The following is a 21,841-nucleotide window of genomic DNA, read 5'->3' as shown; positions in this document are numbered from 1 at the left end:
CTCAGCTAGTTAAACTTCACTTTCCAATTTCAGTACACCTCTGATTTCTACGAATTAGTTTTAATGTTGATTTTATAATTACATTTGATACACATCATCATTACATATAAATTTCTTTGATTGCATTCTTTGGTCACTCGTATTCAGGAGCTTCTGCACCAACTTCCTATGAGTTCTTTTGCCCTTCAACGGAAGCACATTACTATCCTCAAAAGAAAGGTGGTACTTCTAAATGTAGAAACCTAATTTAGACTCTACTGTGACAACTGGGGGTCCATTTCTTTTTCATTACAATGAGGAGGTATTTATTGCTGAAGTCCATTGATAATGTTACTTACGTCATTGTTTAGCTTGAAGGCAGACAAAAAGTTGCCAGTATGGGGGTTTCTTTTATTATTAAAACTACTGTTAGAGCCACTTAGTACAAAGCATCTTTACTTCTGATGAAATAGACTCAAACCTGTGGATGCATTTTTCCTTACCCCCTTTCTTTTCAAGACTATTAATCTTACAGAGAGAGTCAGGTACAACTGAGTTTTAGAGAAACCTGGAGAGTTTCAGAGGCTGAGAGAGAGAAATGAAGCATTTCTCTGAAGGTATGCCTGAATGATTTTGTCATATGAGAAGGTAGTTCCAAATAGTAAAATAACTCTGCATCTTTCTCAAAATGTTCTTAGCTTTTACATTCATTGGAAAACATCACACTTCATTTTTCTGTACTAGAACAGGTTGTGGTGTGGGGATGTGGGGTGGCAGGGTGCAGGAAAGGTGTTGTTTTATGTTTTTTATAGGCCAAATGGCTATGTTATTCACAGCTGGGATTTTTTGACTAGAATGGGTCATTTATTTTATAGATTCTCCTGAAGTACTTCAATGTGCAGTGTGCAATTGTGGGGGGGAGGGAGGAAATGTCCTAGAGATTTAGTGCTTCCTCTGTTGTCTAGTTCTATTTGTGAGTTGTGGTTAGAAATACCTTTCTTTCAGAGAAAAATAAAAATCTGTCAGTGAGAGTTACTCTTCTGTTTCCTCAGTACCTGGTTTATGTAAAGCTTGGTCTTGTTACTTTGGGGTTGAGGAAGAGAGTAAAGTTCTTAAAAACATTTTACAGATATGAGACCATAAAGACCAAAGGGAGGCTTTGTTTTTAAACTTCCATCCATTGCTTATGTCTTTAAGCTTAAGTAGAGGATTTCATAAATAGGAGTAAACCCCCACCCCCCCAACTTTTGAATACTTCTAGATTTGAAGCTGTTATCTGATTTATTGATATTTTTGTGTCAATTATTCCTGGCTAGTTGGGCCAAAACAAGAGTAATTTAATTTAAATAGTAAATTCAAATACTGTTACAAAAAATTGAACACAAGCAGGAGAGTTATTTAAAAACGATTAATTACTACACTAAGTTGAAAGGCAAAAAAAAAGACAGTGTTCTCATCCTCACATATGTAGTGTCTTGCAAGTGGCAAAAAGCACTCAGAAGTAACACAGGCCAAGAAAGGGAAAAAGGTATTGAGCAGAACAGTGTATGAGGAGAGTGCCCGGATGATTTCTTCTTTGACACTGTTGCGAACAGGTAGAAATAAAATGCCGCTCCTTCCAGTCAGTTTGGTCTTGGAGGGATCCCTGAAGGATACCTGTTTTAAATGATGGCGAGAAGGGATTGAGGTAGACAGAAGCTTAATCCCTCTTAGTACTCAAGCATTTTACAGAGCAAAGTGCTGTTTTCCACATCAGTTGGCTGGCTGGTTTCATGGCCCAGGTACAAAAGAAGCAGTAAGTTGTCTTTGTAAGAAAACCAAGGAATGTTACCTGGGGTTTCAAGGTGTGCTTCCAAAGGGGATGTATGGTGGTAGTAGACAGAGCTTTTTATTCTTGTTAATCCATTGCCAGCTGTTTTGTGTGTTCATTCTTTCTCAACCACTTGGTGGTTCTTTTCCTACCCTCGTGCTGTCTCTTCTTCAGTGCTGGGTGCCAGCAATGAGGAGCACCCTTTGTCCTGATCTCTAAGACCATAACCCTCAGTAATCAGGAACAGTGATTTTATAGGAATGGAAACAGCACCTTGCTTGCAAGCATTTTATTGTCAGATATCTGTGAACTTTTATTTTTTTTTTAAGGCCTCTAACTGTGCCAAATTTGGATAGACTTCCATTGGCATAACCAAAGCAGACATCTTTGACACATCCAGTTTGTTATAAAGCACTGAGCTTATAGCAGAGGTCATCAAAGCCAGCACAGCACCTTCTCCTGAGGCATTGGGAAGCAAATCTTGTTTCTTGAGGACCAGTGACAAGTGTTTGATTTGAATGTAATTCATGGACAGCATTTGAACTTGAGTATGAAGTTCCTGCTGCTATCCACAGCTGAACTAAATGAAGGGCTGAAGTTTCTTTAGACAAGAGGTTTCAAAAGTCAAGCAGCTGATAAGTAGTTGTTGTGTAACTGGTAAGTATATCAAGGGAGTTTAGTGTGTGTCCTTTTTAACGCAGGGACTTGAAACAAAGGAGAGTTAATAATCAAGGAAAGGGTGCAGGAAACCTGAAAAATGGCAGATTTAATAAAGATGACTGAATATAGTATGCATGAAATTAGTAATACAGTTCAAAAGTGAAGAGGAAAAAAAGCCAGAAAAGCAGGGAGGCTCAAGATGCAATTGGCAACAAGGCTAGAACTTAAACAAGATCCAAGAATTAAGGGAAGGCTGAGGAACTGCAGATCCCTTGGTGGGACTTTTGATGTTGCTGAATGGGAAGATAAGGAGGAATGAGAAAGCTGAGAAAGATCCTGAAAAGGATTTGAGTGGGAGTGTGAAGGAAAGACTCCATCATTAGCCTTCATGATAGGGTAAATGACAGTAAATTTTCTCCCATGGTGGACTACAGATATGCATACCATCCTGGAGAAGGCAGAGCTCTGACAATCCTAAGTGGAAGTATGGTACCTGGTGGAGAGAGCACTGAGGAGATAAGTCATAGGGAGTCTCAAATCCCAAGTACCTAGAAAAACTGCCTTTGGAAAAAGTGTTTAGTGCAATGGCTGGGAACTTCAGTGTTAGGAAAATCTTTGAACAGCAATGCAACCTCCATTCCGACCTCAGTTTGTGGGAGAGAGCTGTTGGGTAAATGTTGCTTCTTTCTTGGCATATAGAAAAGTGCCAGTGGGTAGAAGACTAGTACCAACTGAGAAGGAAAAGAGTTCCAAAATTAAGGAAAATTATTGTCTTGCATTGCAGCAAGGGAAAGATTTCCATTGGATAATGGTTAAGAAATAACTGAAATATTGAGAGCCTGGACAGCAAAATGGAGAAATCTGAGCTTCTCATAGAGGTCAGCATATAAAAGATGTAAGTATCAGAAGGTTGGCAGAATGTTCTTACGAACTGGACTAGGTGTGTTTAAAATGCTTTGTGCTGTTCAGAAATAACTGAACAACAGAAGTTTTGCAGTAGTAATTACATAGTGGACTAGAAAAAAGGCTTTTGTGTAAAAAGGTTAGATTGAAATCAGTTTGGCTGAAAATCACTCTGGAAAAAGATGACAGAGCAATGAATCTGTGTTGGCCCCAGGGTTAGACTCAAATAGGGGTAGGGATCTTTTTATGTAGTGTTGTTAGATAAATTCTGCCTTATTATCAGGTGGCTTACTTTCCCAGGGGGAGAGAAGTGATAGGGCCAAGGTACTCCTGGATTTAATTGCTGGTAAGTTTCTTCCTCAAACTAGTCACTGAACTAACAGGAAGAAAGTGTTACTTTAGCCTTCGCTTTGAAAAGCAACGAGGATATTATAGAAAATAATTTTGGATTGAGTATCCAGTTTCCCTTTATGCTTTATCATCTGCCCAAAGAGCTGACTTCCCCTTCTCTGCCCCTCTGTCTAGCTCATCTGAGCAGTCATGCAGCCAAGGCATGAGTTACATCAGCAAGATGACTCCAGTGGGAATGAGTCAGTCAGATGGGGGGATGAGTTCCAATGGATCAGGCCTCCAGAGAGGAGCCACTTCTTGGGGCTAGTGAGGCAGTCTGGCATTTTGAGTCAGTGGCAGCTTACAGATGAAGTGGAACATAAAATTGCACCCTTAGTAATCATGGGTTGATTCAGTTTAAAATATGTGAAAAAAAAATATAGAGAAGTTGGTTTGGAAATCTAGGTTTTGAATCTTAGGGGCAAATTTAAATAAGCAAAAGTGGTCACAAGTGTAAGGAGCCTCAGGACTCAGTTTCTGGAACTTACAAGTTTGTAAAGCTTGCCTGGAAATTGAGTCCTCAGTGAAGAGTTATCCTGGTCTGTAGTTCAAAATGATGAATAGTCAGCCTGAGAATATATAGGATGAGTAATGCAGGAATCCTACAAGCAGTGTGGAGGAGAAAGCCAGAGGGGGGAAAAGAGCACAGGACAACATAATTCAGGTTTGTTTCTAAAAATTAAACTTGATTTTGCAAATGATATGAAAGCAAATAAAAGTAAGGTTTTGTATGGTGAGAAGGATACAGAAATAAAACATTAAATATTTTTGGCTTAATGTTCAGTAAGGATAATGATAAATAGAGGCAAATACAAGATGTATGAGAATAAGAGAATGGAAATTGCTACAACCAGAGGGAACTTAGGGATTGTAAAATACTAAGAGACCAAGAGAAATTTGCATCTCACAATTAGGAAAAAAATAGTGTTGATTGTAATTATTTTAGCTAATTTTTCCCTCAGGGTGATACCAATCGTTGGAGAAAGCAGGGCAAACATGAAGAGGGAGAGAGGAAGAATCAGGCAAGCAATTAAATGCCTGTCAGTCTATCCTCACAATATGTAAAACTTTGGAAGGCATTGTGGCGTGTGGGTGGGGAGCAATCAAGGATTTGGGAGATTAAAAAAAACAAAGTAAACTACAATATATCTGCTTCAGAGAGTGAATTTTATTGACCTTATGCTTGTCTTTGGGAAGAATTAATCTTCAAGACAAGGAAGGCCATTCTATGGCATTTAGGCCAGGCATGATCTACCAGAACCTTTTCTAAGGTCTGCAGGTAAATCTTCCTGTTCAGCTCCACCAGTGGGAACATGGAGGCTGGGATCAGTGCAGACAGGGAAAGATGGTACCTCCCAGCTCTCAAGAGCACTGGAATACTGCTGCCAGAGACTGAGGTCTTGAGAGTCTATTTGCCTTGCAGCCCTCCCAGGAACAATGGTTTGTTGCTGTTGAGAGAAGCCATGAAATGGATGATGTTGGGCAGAGAGGTACACAGCATAATAAATGCAGACTTAAATATATTATTAATTTGGCTATGTGTTTCTAAATGCTGTTTTATTTGAGAGAGGTAAGTGATTTGGCAGGTACTCTAGAATCGTACAACTGAAAAAGACCTTGAGATCATCTAATCTAAATTAAGGCAGTTAAAACTTGTGTCTGCTGTAGAGATTTAGAAATTATTCCTTGCAGCATCCTGTTTTCATAATTGGAGACACACCCAGCTGTTCTCCACTCCCAGTCTCTTCAGTCTGTATTTATCTATGGTATTTTCCAAAACTGTGTTCATTTTATGGTACATACCTCTCTTGAAGAGTAATATCCAGAACTGCTCACTTTTTAGTACTATAACTGAAGCTTTATGAATGCTGAACACAGGTTGTACAAACATTTATATGTTCATTCATAATAATGTTTACATTTTTACATTGTTTATATTTTATTTATATTTTATTTGTTTCTATTTTTGTTTATATTTTTACAGCATGATACTGTTAACTCAGTCCATGAATTAAACCTAACCTCTCTTTTTCTATGGAATTCTTCCTTAGCCACTCAGTATTTTTGCTGTTGACTTCAGCTTAGATTAAGTATTTTGCATGTCATCTTTTTTCTCAGACCAATTGTCCAGTTTTCCTTTCTGTCCTCTAATATAATTTGCAGTCCCATCAATCTAGTTGGTTGTCAATTTAATGAATTTAGTCTCTGTTCCATGATCTGGGTCACTAATAAATATAGTAAGACCAGACCCAGTGTAGGTGACTTTGGGAATTGCATTCTACATACATATTTTGACAGATAGTTAGTAGTGATTTCTGAATGTTTAGATATGTGGTGGTTGTTTGGTTTTGTTTGGGTTTTTGTTTTATTTTCTTTTGAATTGTTTTGTTTCATTTATTCCTTCTTTTTTCTTGATATGCACCTACATTAGTTTCATTAGGGTCTAATGTGTTTAGCTTGCACATGTATCACAGAAGGCAAACTATCAGGGTATAGATCTGCTTCTCAAGCCTGTTCTTCTATTTGGTAAGGAAATTTGCTTTGACATTTTTGATTTAATCCTGCCTTTTACTCATGGTTTTGTATTATTTAAAGTCTTCACAAATAGACTCATTATAGCTACTGTCTGTTTCCTCCCTCTGCCCTTAATCCTGGTCTACTCTTACCATCAGCACCTTGACATGCTATATCATGGACCCACCTGAATAAAAGCTTTGGTTGGCTTTGTTGTGAGGCAAGAAAATGTAATTAATATCATTCATCGAAATTTTTGTAATGCATTTCACAGTATGTCAAGCAATGAACAATCAGAGGAAGACTGGGATTAGTAGAGTGAAAAGTAAATTAGGTAGGAATGAGTTTATAAGATGTTTATAGGATGTGAGTTTTTAAGATGTTGGCTATGTGGTAGTGAAACAGGTGGAGTGTTGTGGTGAAATAATTCTGTCTGCCAATAACTGTTAGTCATTTTAGGAATGACTTGCTTCGTGTTTTTGCTAAAATGTTCGGACTAATTGATTACATTTGATTAAAGTCCTACATGGTGCAGAATAGCAGAGCCCCTTCACACAAAGGATGAGGGATTTTTATGCAACTAAAATGGAATATTCTTGAGAAAAAACGTAATAAAAATGGAACAAAATGTCACTGCATAAAAAAGAAGGTGGTGGATTTAGGAGCAGATGGCAAATGTAGACAAAAGCTAAACCATCAGAAACACTGGCAAGGAGAAGGTTTGAGCCTTCTGGCCAGTCAGAGGAGGACTGTGAACCGGCTGTGTGATGTCAAGCTGATCACAGGTGTGACTATGGGATGTGTGAGAACAGAGGCATGCTTGTGTCCCCCTGAAGCTGCCTCTGAGAGTCCTTTTACAGTAAGACACATAATTCTGCTCATCCATGCTGGAGAAAGATAATTTGAAGCCAAACGGGATACAGGGTGGGAGGATGAGCATAACCAGAGCACAGAATACAAACTAACATGAGAGACTACATGGAAGTAGAAAATGTAGGTTAGTAACACTGCTATGTATGCTAATACGGGAGGAATAAGGGAATGTAAACACCACTTTAAATAGAACTTGGAGGTAAATACTGGTAAATAGATCCTGGACGTAATATACTATACAAATGGATCCAGAAGATCCCAAATTCACAATACAGACCTGAGACATTACTTGGAAAAAATGCAGGATAATGCATTGCTTCTTTCAAAAATACCAGTAAGTTTGAACTTAGAAAAATATTTCACATTCAGTAGAAAACTTCTGAGTGAGATATGTTTGTGTGACCTTTCAGAGACACTAGAGAAAGGAGATGAACAAGATCTGGATCATTTTGATTTTATCTTTAAACTCACAGCTGTCACAGTTTGAAGATAAGTGAATTTATAAAAAGCAGAAAACTTGTTATCTCAGAGAGAAGTACTTTGAACACCATCTGTCCTGTGTTTTCCTGAACAGAATAAAAAGTGTTTGTCCATCAAGTTTGCTACTGGACAAGCATGTAGGGCAGATGTAAGAATCTAAAAATAGCATTGGGGGGGAGGGAGAAAATCCATTATGATATCTAGATTATTTTCCAGTTTGTTCACTAGACAGACTGATGGTGTTTCAACATTGTTTCAGCATTATCCTGATGCTCAGATATATTGATTAAAACCCTGTTTATTCCATCAGACTTTTTATTATCAAATGTAAACTTTTAACCTCGGTTTCTTAGTGGCTTATGCTTATAAGCGTTTTTTATTTCAGAAGTTATCCCAAGCCTTTAATGCTGTAGATTCAGGAATCAAACCAGTGTATTAGCAAGTGTATCTGTGTAGGAGGTCTGACAGATTTAAGGATAACTATAAAATAATCATAGCAGGAGAAAGTACTTCTCAAGAAGGTTAAAATACATTTCTGTGTAGTCTGACACTTGATTGTTTCTCTCCGTCACAGAGGTGAGGAGAACAGTCTTGTATTTTTATTTGAGAACATTATCTCAGTAAGATGGAGTTTTTATAAAGATAATTAAACCACAATGCACCACTGTTGCTTAATACTGAAGTCTTAGTGTTTGGAAATACGAAAATACTACTTTTAAGATACCCTTATGGGTAAAGTGTACAATGTTTAGAATATTAAAAAAAAAGATGCATTGCAAAACACAGATCAATGTTCCAGTATGACCTTACTCCCAACAAGCTGGGACTAAGAGCAAAGAAGCACCGAGTCCAAAATGAGTAATCCTCTCCCTCCATGAATGGCCTTTCCCTATTGTGGGAATCCATAGACAGCCAGATAGCCTGAAGAACTGGCAAATGGGGTTCCTGCTTTTCTGGAGACAGTGTAAGTAGAAAAGGAGGAAGGAATAGAAGTCGAAGCCTTTTAACTATTCACCAACACCCCTGGACTGCCCTCTTCCTCTTCAGAGTATGTTGCAGATTGAATGTGCTTATTCTACAACTCTTACTGTGTCTCACAAATAGTGAAATCCACTGCTGTCAGTAAAAGGGAGTACTCCTGGAGGAGTGGCCTTGAGTAGTCTTTTGCTTCTCAGAAACTGAATCTAAATTTATGTACAACAACATACATTCACATGATAACATGAAGTAGGTATTTCCCTTTCGGCTTCTATGATATGTGTTCTTTTCAAATACTGCTCTCTGTTCTTATATTTTTTCAGTATTTTTCTTCTTCACCGTCTACATGTTTTTGAGGCTTTTGTTATTGCAAATAGCTCCAAACAGGAGCTTCTCTTTAATGTATCCAGCTCTGTTTCAAGAGCCAGATCCACTCTCTGTAGAGACTTAACTGAGTTGTCCCAGGCTTCTACTCAAGTGACCATTTTATAGCATGGTGTCAAGAATATGTTGCATGCCCTGGGTGTGGCATCAGGCATGTAGGGAGCATTTGATGTTACAAGAATCCTGTGGGGATATAGGAATGGAAAATACCAGCATGGGTGTGTGCTCACCACTGCCATAAAAGAGGAAGTGATGCCTGGAGTGAGACTCCCTCAGAACCACACCCTGATCTGCCTGAGATGGAGCCAGTGGCTTGTTTCCAGGCAGCGTCCCCGGACCAAAGGGTCTGCCAGCAGACTGAGCAATCAAGGAACCTCAACCTCCATGGGAAGCTGAGCTTTCTATGGTAAGGATGTTCTCGAGTTGTTTTGGTGAAGAGCAAGTAGAAAAATGTAAAATAAAATACAGTGCATTTAAAAAACAGGAAGATGACTAAGCTGGTGAATAAGATGCTCTAGACAAAGGACAAGGAGTGGCAGGGCAGAGGGGCTGAAAAAACAGCAGAATTGGAAAAAAACCCCAGTGCTCTGGAAATCTAAGTTAACAAATATGTAGGGGATAAGACTGAAGAAGGTGAGGCAGGTATTTAAGTTCTGGGGAATAAGAACAGAAAGGGACCTTATGAAAGCTAGATCTGGGTGACTCAGGAAACAAGATGAGCTTCTGAGAGGAAGTTTGGAATGTAGTCTGAGAGAAACAGGAAGTAGTAGGAAGGTGAAAGGTGGACTCCTGTTCTGTAATGGACTTCAGTTAGTGGGAAGAATGAGAGAGGTATGACTGAATCAGAGGGGCAGAAATTCAGTGGGTGTTTAGAAGCCTGAAACTGGTTTTCTTAATAAGGTTGTTTTTCTGGAGGTGAGGCTGGAAGGACACCAGGTAAATGAATGTTACATCCAGTAAGATATAGGGGAAAAGAATGTAAGAACATTGTAAATGTTGCTGATAGGGTTGGAAGAAGAAAGTAAAGCCAAGAAATGGGTTGGACAGAGTTTCGCATCACTGATGGAAGCAAGCAGGCTGAAAAAGCATGAATACTGCAAAACATGGATGGCACCCAAGGTAAAAAGGGTTGGATGAATATTGCAGATGAAGTGTGGGCAAGAACATTATGAACTTGAAGCTATTGTGCTTGCTTTATAGAAGACAGAATCTGTCACAAGGTTAAATAATGTTACGGCACATTACCGTGACACTTGAAAACTCACATGAAAGTCCAGAATTCCCTTGTCCAATGAATTGTACAACAAGCACAGAATGAAAAGGGTTCCTTTCTGGACAAAATTAAAATCTGAGAGTGAGTCAAGGGCCAATGACACATAGAGACAGGAGGTAGGAAATAGAAGGATATGAGGGAAGATGAGGCTTCCATCAAGCAGTGCCCATGCCAGTGTCAAGGTTTTAGAGGTCAATGCAGCAGGCAGAGTTTTAAGGAGAAAATGGAAATATGCCAGTGAATCAGCTTTGCTAGTGTTGCCAGTATATTGTTCCTGAAACTGGTGAGTGATACCAAGACTGGAAGACGCTGTATCAGAAAGTGCAGTGTGATGTGATGTGATGTGATGTGATGTGATGTGGCTGCTGAGGGAAAGAGTGCAGAGTGGGCTAGGAGTGTTTGTGACAGCATTTTGCATGGTTTGAACATGTGTGCATTTATTAAGGCCAGAATGAAATGCAGAATGAATAAAGGCTGGTGCTCTGAACTATGGGACTGGGTAGAAAAATTTTTGGTTTATAAATTTTGTTAGAAAGACCTGCACCCAGAAGTGAGAGAGAGCAGGTCACACATAAGGTGACACTAATGTTACTCAATTTGAGTGGCAAGGGTCCCAGCATTTTTGCTCAATTAATGAGGGAAGGGATCTTAGGAAAACACAAGTCTGTTACAGTGACATTGGGCTTAAAAAGAGACATCCACAAGGTGATGCCTGAGAGACTGCTCAACATTTTGTATTTGAACATAAATCTGGAGTTAGAGCACTATCCAGCAAATAAGAAAACTTATACAATGCTATTGACTACAATGATGATGATTTTTTTTAAGGCCATGCATCCGTTTTTTCTTTTACCATTATTATTATTATTATTATTATTATTATTATTATTATTGGTCTCCTGTTGCAGCAGGGATACTGATTCAGCCACAGATATAGCACCAGATCACTAACAGGGCTTATTCCTAGAGTTGTGTTTAGAGTACTGGTATGATGAAGTAGATGGGGATGAAGTAATGGGGAAAATTGCACAGTCATGATGACGCATGCAGCATTAAATCCCATGACGCCTGCCCAAGGAAGGACAAAATTTATTTTAAAAGTTGATTGAAAAGATAGAAACCATATTTTAAATTGGATTGATTTGAAATATACTGTAAAATCAGTTAGCACATGTATTAACTGTACTGTTGCATGTGTTCCTTCATGTACACTCTTGTCTTCAGCTTCTCTGTTTAGAAAAATTACTTAAGATAGGCTGGTGAAGTTTTTGCATTTCAGATTTGCCCACTTCAATAACGAAAAAAGGAGAGTTAAATGAAGAATTTGCTAAATTAACCTGAAAGCCAGTTACTGCATTTCACATGTTGCAGTTCCAGTAGTAATGATTGTTTCACACACATTAATTTCTCCTTTGGACTTTGGCTTCTGAACTTAAGTACAGGGTCTGTGTAGAGGCAGGTCAGCCTGCCAAGGCTTTCCCCCAGAGAAATGTGCCCTGAGGGAGCTGTGATAAGCTTATCTCAACCTTCTCCTTAGATGGGACCATCCTCCCTTGTCATGGTGAGGTATCCCACCATGCTTGGTGACTATGTTGATCCTTTGTAACCCATTGGTTTTCCCCCCTGGTACCACCCTGGCTTTCCCCCATAAAAACCCCAGCTTCTGCCCAGTTCAGGAGGGAGTTGTTGTCCCTGGCTACCCTCTGCAGAGCTGCTGGATAATAAAGGCTGTCTCTGTGGAATTGCCACACAACGCTCCTGTTTCTCTATATTTGAGTCAGCCTGGGATAACCTAGCAAGGAGAGCTGAAATCACTGAGCTGTAATCACTTGCAGTTGTAGGCTGCCCTTTGCTGAGGTTACACGGTAGCCAGGGATCGCCAGAGGCCCCCGGAAGGCTGTCTCTTGTGGGACCACTCTCTCTGGGAAAGTTGTGGCATCCTAGGTCAGAGCAATGGACCTGGCCCGGCCACCACAAGTCTGAACTCGATAGGTTGCACAAATGCATAATGAGAAAGTGAATTTCTCCACTAGCATGAGGCTGACCATAGCTCTGACCTTACATTGTATTATTTCTGCAGGAAATACCTGCAGGACTATCACTATGAAACAGTTCTGCATGCTAAGCAAATGTGGAGCAGCACAGACAGGAAGAAGATAAGTAGAAAAAATGCTAGTTTAAATGCTGAAGACTGATTTAACTAACCTTCATTTGTTTTAAAGTTTAAACATTTGCTTATTTGCAGTATTTGCATGCATTCTTTCCTGCCCCACAGCACCGCGCACGTGGGTTTCTCTGGCATGGTGTGAAGAAGGAGCACGGTTTGCAGTTCAAGGGGTTCACTGCCTGCAAGAAATGAAAGGAGGTCACAGCAGAATGTCTGATCCATGTATGCTGTCGCTTCCCGAGTGCCAGTGCGGCATTCCCAGAGGCTGTAGCTCCCATCAGGGCGGTGGCACAGGGCCTGGGTGCTGGCTGCTGGCCAGCCCTCAAGTGCAAGGGCTGCAGCTGCCACCGGCCCCTGCCCGCTTGGCCAGTGCCGCTCCACTGAAAAACCTGCCAGGCTCCTAAAGGGGAAAAATAGAAGGGGAAAAAAAAGAGCAGCTCTTGCACAACTGTGCCAGCACAACCCGGTGTGCCTTCCGTCTCAAAGCAAACAAAAAACAAACTGAAAAGCTCCAGCAAAGGACAGAAAAGCCATCCACCACCTGGAATTTTTCATGTGGTCACTAGAAATACAAAACCTACAGTATTGCTATCTTCTCATACGTGGCCTGAGCCTGGGCTGTGCTGCAGCGCCACGGGGAAGTTACAACTGCGATTTTAGGAAGGGAATATTTGTGTTTTCCATTGATTTTCATCATTATCTGTAGTTCTAGTGATTATCTGCAAAAGAGGGCACGCTGTGTTACCAGTGATACATGTATCCTGTGGCAGTGAGCCAAGCCAGTAATTGAAGGTCAGGGATTGTTTGTCCAGTGCAGTTCAGTGTGCTGTCTGATTCCATAGGGGACTGGCAGTGAGAAAGAACAAAGGCAGCTCTGTTCTGCAAGCTTATAGTATGGCTTGTTTGAGAGAGTTCAGGCCAAATTGTGAGAAGAAGCAAACAATAGTGGAAAACAGTGCTAAAATAATGTGACTACTAAATAAGCCTTTTTAAAGTGTAGTATTTTGCAAATGTCAAAACCTGGCTTGGATAAACACTAATGTTTAAAATTCTTATTTAAAAATTAATTAGTATTTTTACATGGCAAATCTGTGTTTTGTTAAGGATGCACACCTATATATTGTAGTAAATTTTGTAAGTAGTAATGATATAAATGTAATTTTATGTTGCCTTACTATACTTAACATTAACAATTGTACCAGTAGCAACTTCCTTGTTTTTTTTTAACTTCAAAAAGGTGTTTTACCATTTAGTGGATTTTTCCTGAGGATGTCTTTAAGTGAAACTCTTGGAAATAGAGTTGCTGAGTTAGTATTCCATGCATAGCTGGTGCAACTTGAGAATTTTTAGCAAAATCCCTCTTTGGTAATGAATTGGTTGTGCTGGGCTGGGTATTAATATTCTTTGTTACTAAGTCGCAGTCTATTAATAAAGCTTTGTCCAAACAGACAAACTTGCCTGTCCTCCAGACCGTCTTGTGATTTGTATTTTAATAGCATGCGTCTTGGATATTAAGGATTGCTTGCTTTGACAGTTGCATTACATACCACACAGCTATCACAGCACCATTAGTTCAAGAGTAACATGAACTATGTTGTGCTTTGTAATAGGCATTTTTCATTTGTTTGCCATTTCTAAAATAGCTATTAAGTGTCTGGGCTCTTAAGAAAAATGATAAAGCCTAAAACTGTATGAGAAAGGTGGAAATCTGGTACTGGAAGTAGTATGTCTTTGGGATGCTCAGTACTTCTTGGAAGTAATCTTAAATGTGCTTTAAAAGTTAAATTTAAGATCATACAAGTACAGAATTAAGTTTGGAAAAAATACTTTATTGATTACTTTGCAAAGTCTGAGTTACAAGATATTTTCTTGTGTCAGCTATTACTGAGCGATCAAGTTTTATTCTTTAGAGGTGATGAGGCCTCTGAAGTATCAAGTCTGTGAAAGACTGTCCTGCTCACTTAACAAATGGCTCTGTTGCTGTTGGGTGACAACTAACAAGGCACACTTCCACTTTAGAGGGGGAACAGCAGTGCAAACTGCAGCCCCAAACCTGAAATAAGGTTGTATTTTAGTCTCTGCTACTGCATGACCTCTCTCAGTACTGGTGAATGTAACCGACCCCCCTACTCAGTGAAAGGTGGTCTGGAGAAGAAGGAAGTGAAAGGACATCAGGTCAGAATGGTGTCACCAAGATGTTAAATTTTTTCTCTGGAGATAAGGCAGTGCAGCCCTACCATGGCATGGATGGGCTAGGAGATGTGTTTTGGGGGAACCAAGGAGGTTAATGAGCTGTGTTCTGCTTGTGGTGAGCCCTGAGTGGATCTGGTGATGGGCTGTGGCAGGGGTGCCAGAAACCAGAGGAGCAACTATCCAGTCTTGGTGGTCAGGAATAGATGGAGGCTGCTGAAGGCAGTGCTTCCTTCTTGCAGGCTTGCTGCCATATAAGGCTGCTCAGCTGTCTTGAGCCAGCCAGGATGGAAGACCACTTAAAAAGGAAAATCAATACAATAAACTGCCTCTGCTAGTATCCTTTCCAAGCAAAATCCAGGAGTCTTGCAGTTACGTGGTTTGAACATAGGCCAGGTAGTGCACAAACGCAATGTGCAAGTAGCCTGGTTCCTGCCTTTGCTTGAATCCATGCAGTGTCACAATCTGTTATGGAAGAAAACCAGCTTGCTGGAGAAAAGCCTGCGGAGGGTAGAGAGCCTTCCAGTTCAACTTTAATGTTTAGCTGTACCTGAGTATTTTATTTCAGGGCTTAGTATGCTACAGCATTCCAGTACACCTTTAAACTTACCTCATTTGGAATAATTCAAGAACAGAGATGTAGTCATGCATTGATTTCCCATTATTATTCTACTTTCTTGGCAAATGGCACGCCTTGTATTTTTTCCATGAAGTGAAAAATGTACAGCTGTTTATGTTTAAAGAATTTGGGGAAAACAAATGTCTCTCTCGCAACCTCCTTTGTTATTATTTTTTCTTTCTATGTTTGTCTATGTGAGCTAAACTCAGGGAGTATATTACAGGTGTTTCTGCTAAATTTCTGTCTGGAAACCATTTTCTCACTACAAAGTGTCCCGTGAACTTTTTCCCCCTGGACTATTCAGATGAAGTTTCCATGTGAACTGTAAACAGCTAGTTAGTGACATCAACTTGTGTTGGAAAGTGGGAAAACAAGTGGGGATTTTTCGGGATTTTTTGTGTTTGTTTTTGAGGTTTTTGGTTTTGTTTTTGTTGTTGCTGTTGTTTCTTTGGGGGGGGGGGGGGGAAGAAGTCGTCAGGGAGAAAAGAACTTGTATACTAAAAATGAGAAAATTGTGGTGAGCCCCCGCTGAGCACAGTGTGCTGTTGCTAAAGGCTTTGGGCTGCACAGCCCCCCGCCCTCTGCTCCGGCTGCTCCTGGACACAAACCAAGCCCTGAGCTCATGCCTGACCCACCCTTCCTTTGTATTACTTTTTTTTTTTCCCCTCGGTCGAATGTGGACGAGCTGCAGCCCTCGCTTGCTAACTTTCCAAAACCCAACCGCGGCAGGGACAGGGAACAGCTTTCCAAGGCCGGGCTCGGCTTCACGGGGGGAGGAAGCACTCAGGCTATAAACGAAGTTCGAGGCTCTGGCGCGGAGCAGCGGCAGCAGGACGCTCTTGGCCCCTGAGTGCCCCGGCCGCGCTCCCGATCCACCGCCACACGTGTCCCGGGACTCCGCCTCCGCGGGACGTGGCCGCGGGCTGCGCCTGTCAAGCGCCACCTCTTCCCGCGGCGTGCTCTCCTCACCCGACGCTCAACTCGGTGTTCCCCACTCGGCTCCTCCCGCTCTGGCACCGCGCACTGCGCGCTCGCCCTTATGTAAGCGGCGGCAGCAGTAGCGCGCCATGACCCAGCAGCGGGGACGCGCCGGGGACTCCGCAGAACGCACAGCTGTGCGATAGTCTGCGCTGGCCCCACAAAGGGTAGGCGGTGGGTCGTCGTCGTCGTCGTCGTCCTCCTCCTCCTCCTCCGGTCCTGCAGTCTCCACCCCTGGCACGGCCGCCCGGCCCGACCCGACCCGGAAGCGGCGAAGCGAGAACCATTTTCCTTGTGAGTTCAAAGGCAGAGGCGGGCGCGGAGATCCTCCGCGGGGCGAGGTGGATATTTGGCCGACGGGGAGTGGAACAGTCCACCGTTGTGGTTCGGGGGGCAGCTCTGCGGCTTCCCCCTCCCCCGGGATACATACCCGTGCGGACACTTTAACTTTGAGACGGGCGCCTTTGTTTGCCTTCCGAGGCTGCTGCGGCAGAACGGGCCGCATCCCCCGCCCGCGAGGCTGTCGCGGCCCTGAACCCCTCTCTGTCTTATCCCCACGGAGCGCGGAGCGACGCACGTGACGAACGGGTTCCCGCGGGGGCGCGCGCGGCGCGATACGCGGCCAGCGACGGCGGCTTTGTGCGCGGCCCGGCGGGGGCGAGAGCGCGGCGACCCCGGGACAACGTGAGTACCGGGCATCTCCACCCGCGGAGGCGCGCAGGGCGGCCTGCGGCCCTCTGAAAATGGGAGGAAGGGAGTTCAGAAAAAAAATTAAAATGAGGTTTTGTGCGGGTTTTTTCCTTTTTTCGGTTAAGTTTCTGCCGTTAAGGTGGGGTGCGGGAGCGGCAGGACTCGGTGCCGGCCGTTAACGGCATGGACCCCGCCGTTAGAACAGCCGTGGGCGCCGTTGGTGCGCCCTGCTGTTCGGCAGCTCCGGCGGGCAGCAGGCCCGGCTGGCGCTGCCTTCTCCCCGCGTCCCGACGGGTACTTCCTTCTACTCCCCCCCGGCAAAGGTCTGCCAGAGTTCCGCCCGGAATAACGCCTTGGCTGCAAACGGGCAACGATAATTCGTAGGGATTGCAGGCAGGGTATTCCGAGAATGAGGAAGCCCCGTGCTCGATTTTAATGTCAGGTTTGCTTTGCTGATAGTCCGCTCTTTTCCACTTGGTGATTCTGCCTTTGAGTACAAACCATGGCAACAAACAGCCGTTGGAAGAGAGCTACAGCTATTTTGAATGATTAAGTGTCACAATGAAAAGGTGCCGGTGTTTGTGCTATTGCAGACTAAATAGCAAGGCTAGAAAATAACATGTGGAAAAGATAACTGACTAGCACATAAAAATTAGGTTTAAATGGTCTTTTCAATTTTTGTGCTTTAAAGTGGCAGTATAGAGTGTAGATGTTCTAGTGTAAGAATAGCTTTCTAAGTTACATTATTAACTCTTTAAATTTCTATTTGGTTTACGGCATAAGTTTCTCTAAATTTACTTTTTAAAAAGGCTCACTTTGGTACATGTGCATAGTAGGATGTGCTTTTGTGGTGTGCAGAGCAGGCTTGAGGCACAGAGTAGCCAGCTAAGCAGGCTGTGAGCTCCAGCAAGGCAGCTGAGGTACGTGCAGGATGAGCCGGGCAGCAGCTGCGAGCTCAGCTGTAACCCGAGTATTTGCTGCATTGAGTCTTCTGGGTGTCACAGCCTGGCAGCGCCTAGGCTGCAGCAGTCGAGTTGCGGCTGCTCCTGGAGCCCAGGCCAGTGCCAGGGAACTGCCTGCGTGTATGCTGGAGGCAGATTACCACCACTCCAGCTGCTTTAATTGCACTAGGCAGAGGTAAAAATGCACTATGTGCTTGCTCGCTACTGCTTCCTTGGGAAAGTGGGTCCCGTGATTGCTGTGAGGGTTTTGGAAAGATAAATAAAGACATGACTTGTGTTATTGGGCATTAGAAAAGGCAGTCACTGAGTAATCTGCTGTATTGGTATTTGGTGAGTGCTGTTTAATAGTTTTGTGATTGTTTGCTGTGAAATGATGGTAATTTATGTCTTCTAAAAGTTATTTAAATTTCCAGAAAGTCCAGAATCCAATTCTCAAACTCAGTGCTGTGCCATCTGCCTCTTGTAGGCAGGTTATTTCTGACATGAGCTGGGGTAAAATTATGGTGAAGGGGTAGAGTAAGATACACACTTTATTCAGCATCAGGGAACTTGCTAACAAAGCAGCCAAAGAGAGTGTGTGTCTGTCTGTCTATCTGTGTGTGTGTGTGTGTTCATGGAGCTCCCTTTGGCTAAGCAGAGAAATCTGATGGGGGAAAAAAGTGGATTTTTTTTTTTCCAAGCAATCAGAACAGTGGTAAAGCCAGATGTCACTTAAAACTGAGTGCTTGAGTCCTTTGCTTAGTTGTGGTCTTTGGGGAATTGGGTTAACATATAAAGCTTCCTTTTACAAGCTACAGGTTTGAAAGGGAGATTTTCATTTACAGAGGTTTAGTTTTTCTTCATTTCTGCCAGTATGCTTGGTTGTCCCTAAAGCTGTCCTCCACTTTGGGAATGGAGAGAGGGAGCATTTACAAGAAGTTCTTCCTCTGAAAATCTGCAGGGAGCTTGTTGGACCTTCTTTTATCTATTTTCATGTCATTACATGCCTTGTATGTTTACCCCTAATAGCTGACTCTTGCCTGTTGTGCTCTTAGTCTGTTTTTCTTTGTGCATATGATATGTAGTGTGAAACTCAGATACGTCTTCCGTTTAAAATTTTTCAAATCCCTAACCTGTCCCAGTTTGAGTAGCTCCTTGGTGGCCTGCCTATCTCATGGAACTGATGGAGTCTGGACTTTGCTTTTCCAAGAGGGTGTTTATTTAAGGGTGGCGTTTTGTTGTTCTTTGATAGTGGAAATGTTTTTCAATAGTGTCTGAAAAAATCCTCAAGTTGTGTGCAGCTCATGAGCTGTCTGCATAGGAGGAGGTGTGTGACGTGACATGGTTTTGCTTTATTTATTTACATATTTTTCCTCTGTGCTTGTAGGATAGCGTGCATCCTCCACATGAGTGTTTTGGGGGCATCGACCTGTCTAGAGACATAAATCTATGAAAGTAAGGGAGAAGGCATTACATTTCTCTTCTCAGAATAATCTCACAGATCCATATTTGGAACTAGTTCTTTTAATATCAGTAGGAAGATAAACCAGTGGCTCACATGTACCTTAATCTGTAGTGTTGTCTGAACCCTGAATGATAACTGCTAGCCACATTCCACAGTTTCACTTCAGCTAATGATGTGGTATGTCCTGTTGTTTGTAGTTGGAAGCTCATTTCTTGACCTGAATAATAGCTCAAAAAGTTAGAAAGAAAGCGGTGTGTAAAATGTAGAGGAGTGTGAGGGAAGACATGGAGGCAGATTAAGAGCTGAAAGACTACAATATTGTCTTTTTCAAAGAAAAGTTTGTGTGTTTGTGAGTTTATACACTCAACACTTAGCAATTTCATGATGTGAACTCCACTTTCTCTTAACCATTAGCAAAACAAGATCCATTATAGGAAAGTGATGCAAGAGCAAAGGCCCTCTCTTGGCTATTAGAGGTTAAATAATTATTTACTGTTTGGACTCTGTAGTTGGAATATTATCATATAGTCTAGCTCCTCCCAGCCCTTTCATGTAATTACCTATTGTAGAGATGGTTGACTGGTGGAGAGGTTTGGCTTTTTTTCCTTACTTGTCTGAGAAAGAGTAGCAGCTAAAGTGAAACCTTAAATAAAATGGAAACAAGAATGCTGTGCTTTCAGTCAGAACACTTGAGGAATTTGATAGATTTATTAGAAAATATAAGGTGTTTCCCATGAAGTATTCCCTCATTTGTTTGGTAAGTGCCGAAGCTGAAGCTCCAGAGACACTTGGGTTATATTTAGCCTTATCACAAGGCAGCACCTTTGAAAGTAGGTAATGAAGCCTGAAAAAAAACCTTGAGTGCCCTTTTACTAGCTGCTTTCAGACTGGCTGAGGGCAGGTCCCTGGCTCTGCTCCTGCCCTGCTTAGTGGCTTTTCGATTGCTTTGTGCCTCAGTTTCCCCATCTGTAAATAGGTCATGGTGATCCTGCCTTCCCCTTGTAAGTACTTGGGGTCTGTTGCTGCAGGATGTTGCATGTGAGCTGTGATAGCAGCATTTTACAGATATTGGTGTAGCATTTGGACACAAACAGTGTTCCATGTGGTTTGACCTGCCCTTGTTTCTCCTCTTTGTCTTTTTCTCCTGCATTTAAAATTTAGAATCGGTCTCAAAGGGCTTTTTCCTTTTCCTGTTTTCCCTCATTACCATTTTTTTGTCCTGTAAAATAACTTTCCTCTCATTTTTTGTCCTTCCATGTTTTTTCCTCTAGCATCCTGCATGTTCTTTGGTAGTCATTTCTTTTGTTCACCAGTGTCTTCCTCTTGCTATTCCTGTCTGTCCTCAGAACAGCATTTCTCTCCCCTCCATCCGCTGGGATTTCCTTTTCACCTGACTCATCCCCAGTAGGTACATCCCCGCTCAGTCATGCTCTCCCTGTGCTTCTGTTCCGGGAAATCCAGCCAGCAGGGAAGGGGACCGCCTCTTGTACCCTCTCAGGGGAGATCCCCTGGAGTCATGGCGCCCTCCCTGCTTGCCTGCTGCATCGTGCTGTGCCTGGATAAGAGCAGGGGGTTTGGAGACTGTACGACGGTGTCGGGGAGCCTCTCACTCCCTGCTGTCTTTCTCTGTGCCTGGCTTTTGCAGCAGAGCTGGGAGATTTCTTGCTTCCTCCAGCAGCGAGGGTCATCAGCACCTTGTTGCTTTCCCAGCACACGGAGTGACTCAGGAAACCTCCTCCCACTGCTGCGAAATGCCCGTGCCGGTGCTGTGAGCTCAGAAGGCGTTGTGCTGGAGCAGCCGGTTGCTGCAGGGAGGAGCGGCTGCGGGGGTGGCAGGAGCAGAGTCAGAACAGTTCAGAGATGGGCAGGGAAATGATATGGTTGACTTGAGGCAAGGTGAATGATTTCAGAACAGGAAGGGGGGGAGGGATTTCTCTGCAGTCTGCTTCCACTTGAGCTGTCCTTAGTATAATCACTGCTGTGCTAGCTGGTCCTGCAGGCAGGGAGAGAGGATCTGCGGGCTCAGCTGTGTATTTAGGATGGAATGGTGCTCCTGTTCTTTGAGCTTCTGTGGTAAACAATCTTGCTTAAGCATGGTGAAGGAAAAGAAGAATGTATGGTGTAGTTCTTATATTTTTTTAAGCTGGTTTTCCAACGGCACAAAGCAAAAAAAACTGACAGAACACAAAATCTTCCTTTCTTGTATAACTAGTAACTGTTACTCCATTTTATCTTGTTTTGATGGAAGAATATGTATGTATTTACACAGTTTTGGGGGTTCGATGTGCTGAAGATTTTTTCAGTTGCCTAATTTTCTCTTTTTTCCTTGATAGACATTCAAGCCCGTGGTTGGAAAAAGTGTATACAATTCAATTACTGCAGTAGAATTCCTTGTGGACAAACAGCTGGATTTCATAACTGAAGATAGTGCCTTTCAGCCCTATCAGGTAAGACATTTGACTAGTGTATAAGTACCATTCATTTAACTTACTTAAAAGCCATGATTTTATTGTTGTTAAAGTGCATTTCATGTTCAAGTTCTGTGTT

The 21,841-nt window shown here is 42.4% G+C and overlaps 1 protein-coding gene across 17 annotated transcripts in view; it reads left to right on the top strand.

Moving 5' to 3' along the window:
- JMJD1C (jumonji domain containing 1C) overlaps positions 1 to 21,841 on the top strand; it is a 174,845-nt gene that overhangs the window by 94,861 nt on the left and 58,143 nt on the right. For 6 of the 17 annotated variants that reach the window (XM_086899813.1, XM_086899803.1, XM_023930199.2 and 3 more), the window contains one exon: positions 21,628 to 21,741. In XM_086899813.1, the coding sequence (XP_086755939.1) occupies positions 21,628 to 21,741 (114 nt within the window). Of the gene's footprint in view, positions 1 to 16,041; positions 16,883 to 17,010; positions 17,458 to 17,599; positions 17,809 to 19,216; positions 19,285 to 21,627; positions 21,742 to 21,841 lie in introns of those variants that run through there. The other 11 variants (XM_086899815.1, XM_086899805.1, XM_086899814.1 and 8 more) reach the window with 9 other exon arrangements.

This window comes from Cyanistes caeruleus, chromosome 8, assembly GCF_971803275.1.
Source record: "Cyanistes caeruleus chromosome 8, bCyaCae1.hap1.1, whole genome shotgun sequence".
Lineage (NCBI taxonomy): Eukaryota > Metazoa > Chordata > Aves > Passeriformes > Paridae > Cyanistes > Cyanistes caeruleus.
This window is presented reverse-complemented; position numbering and strand designations above follow the sequence as displayed.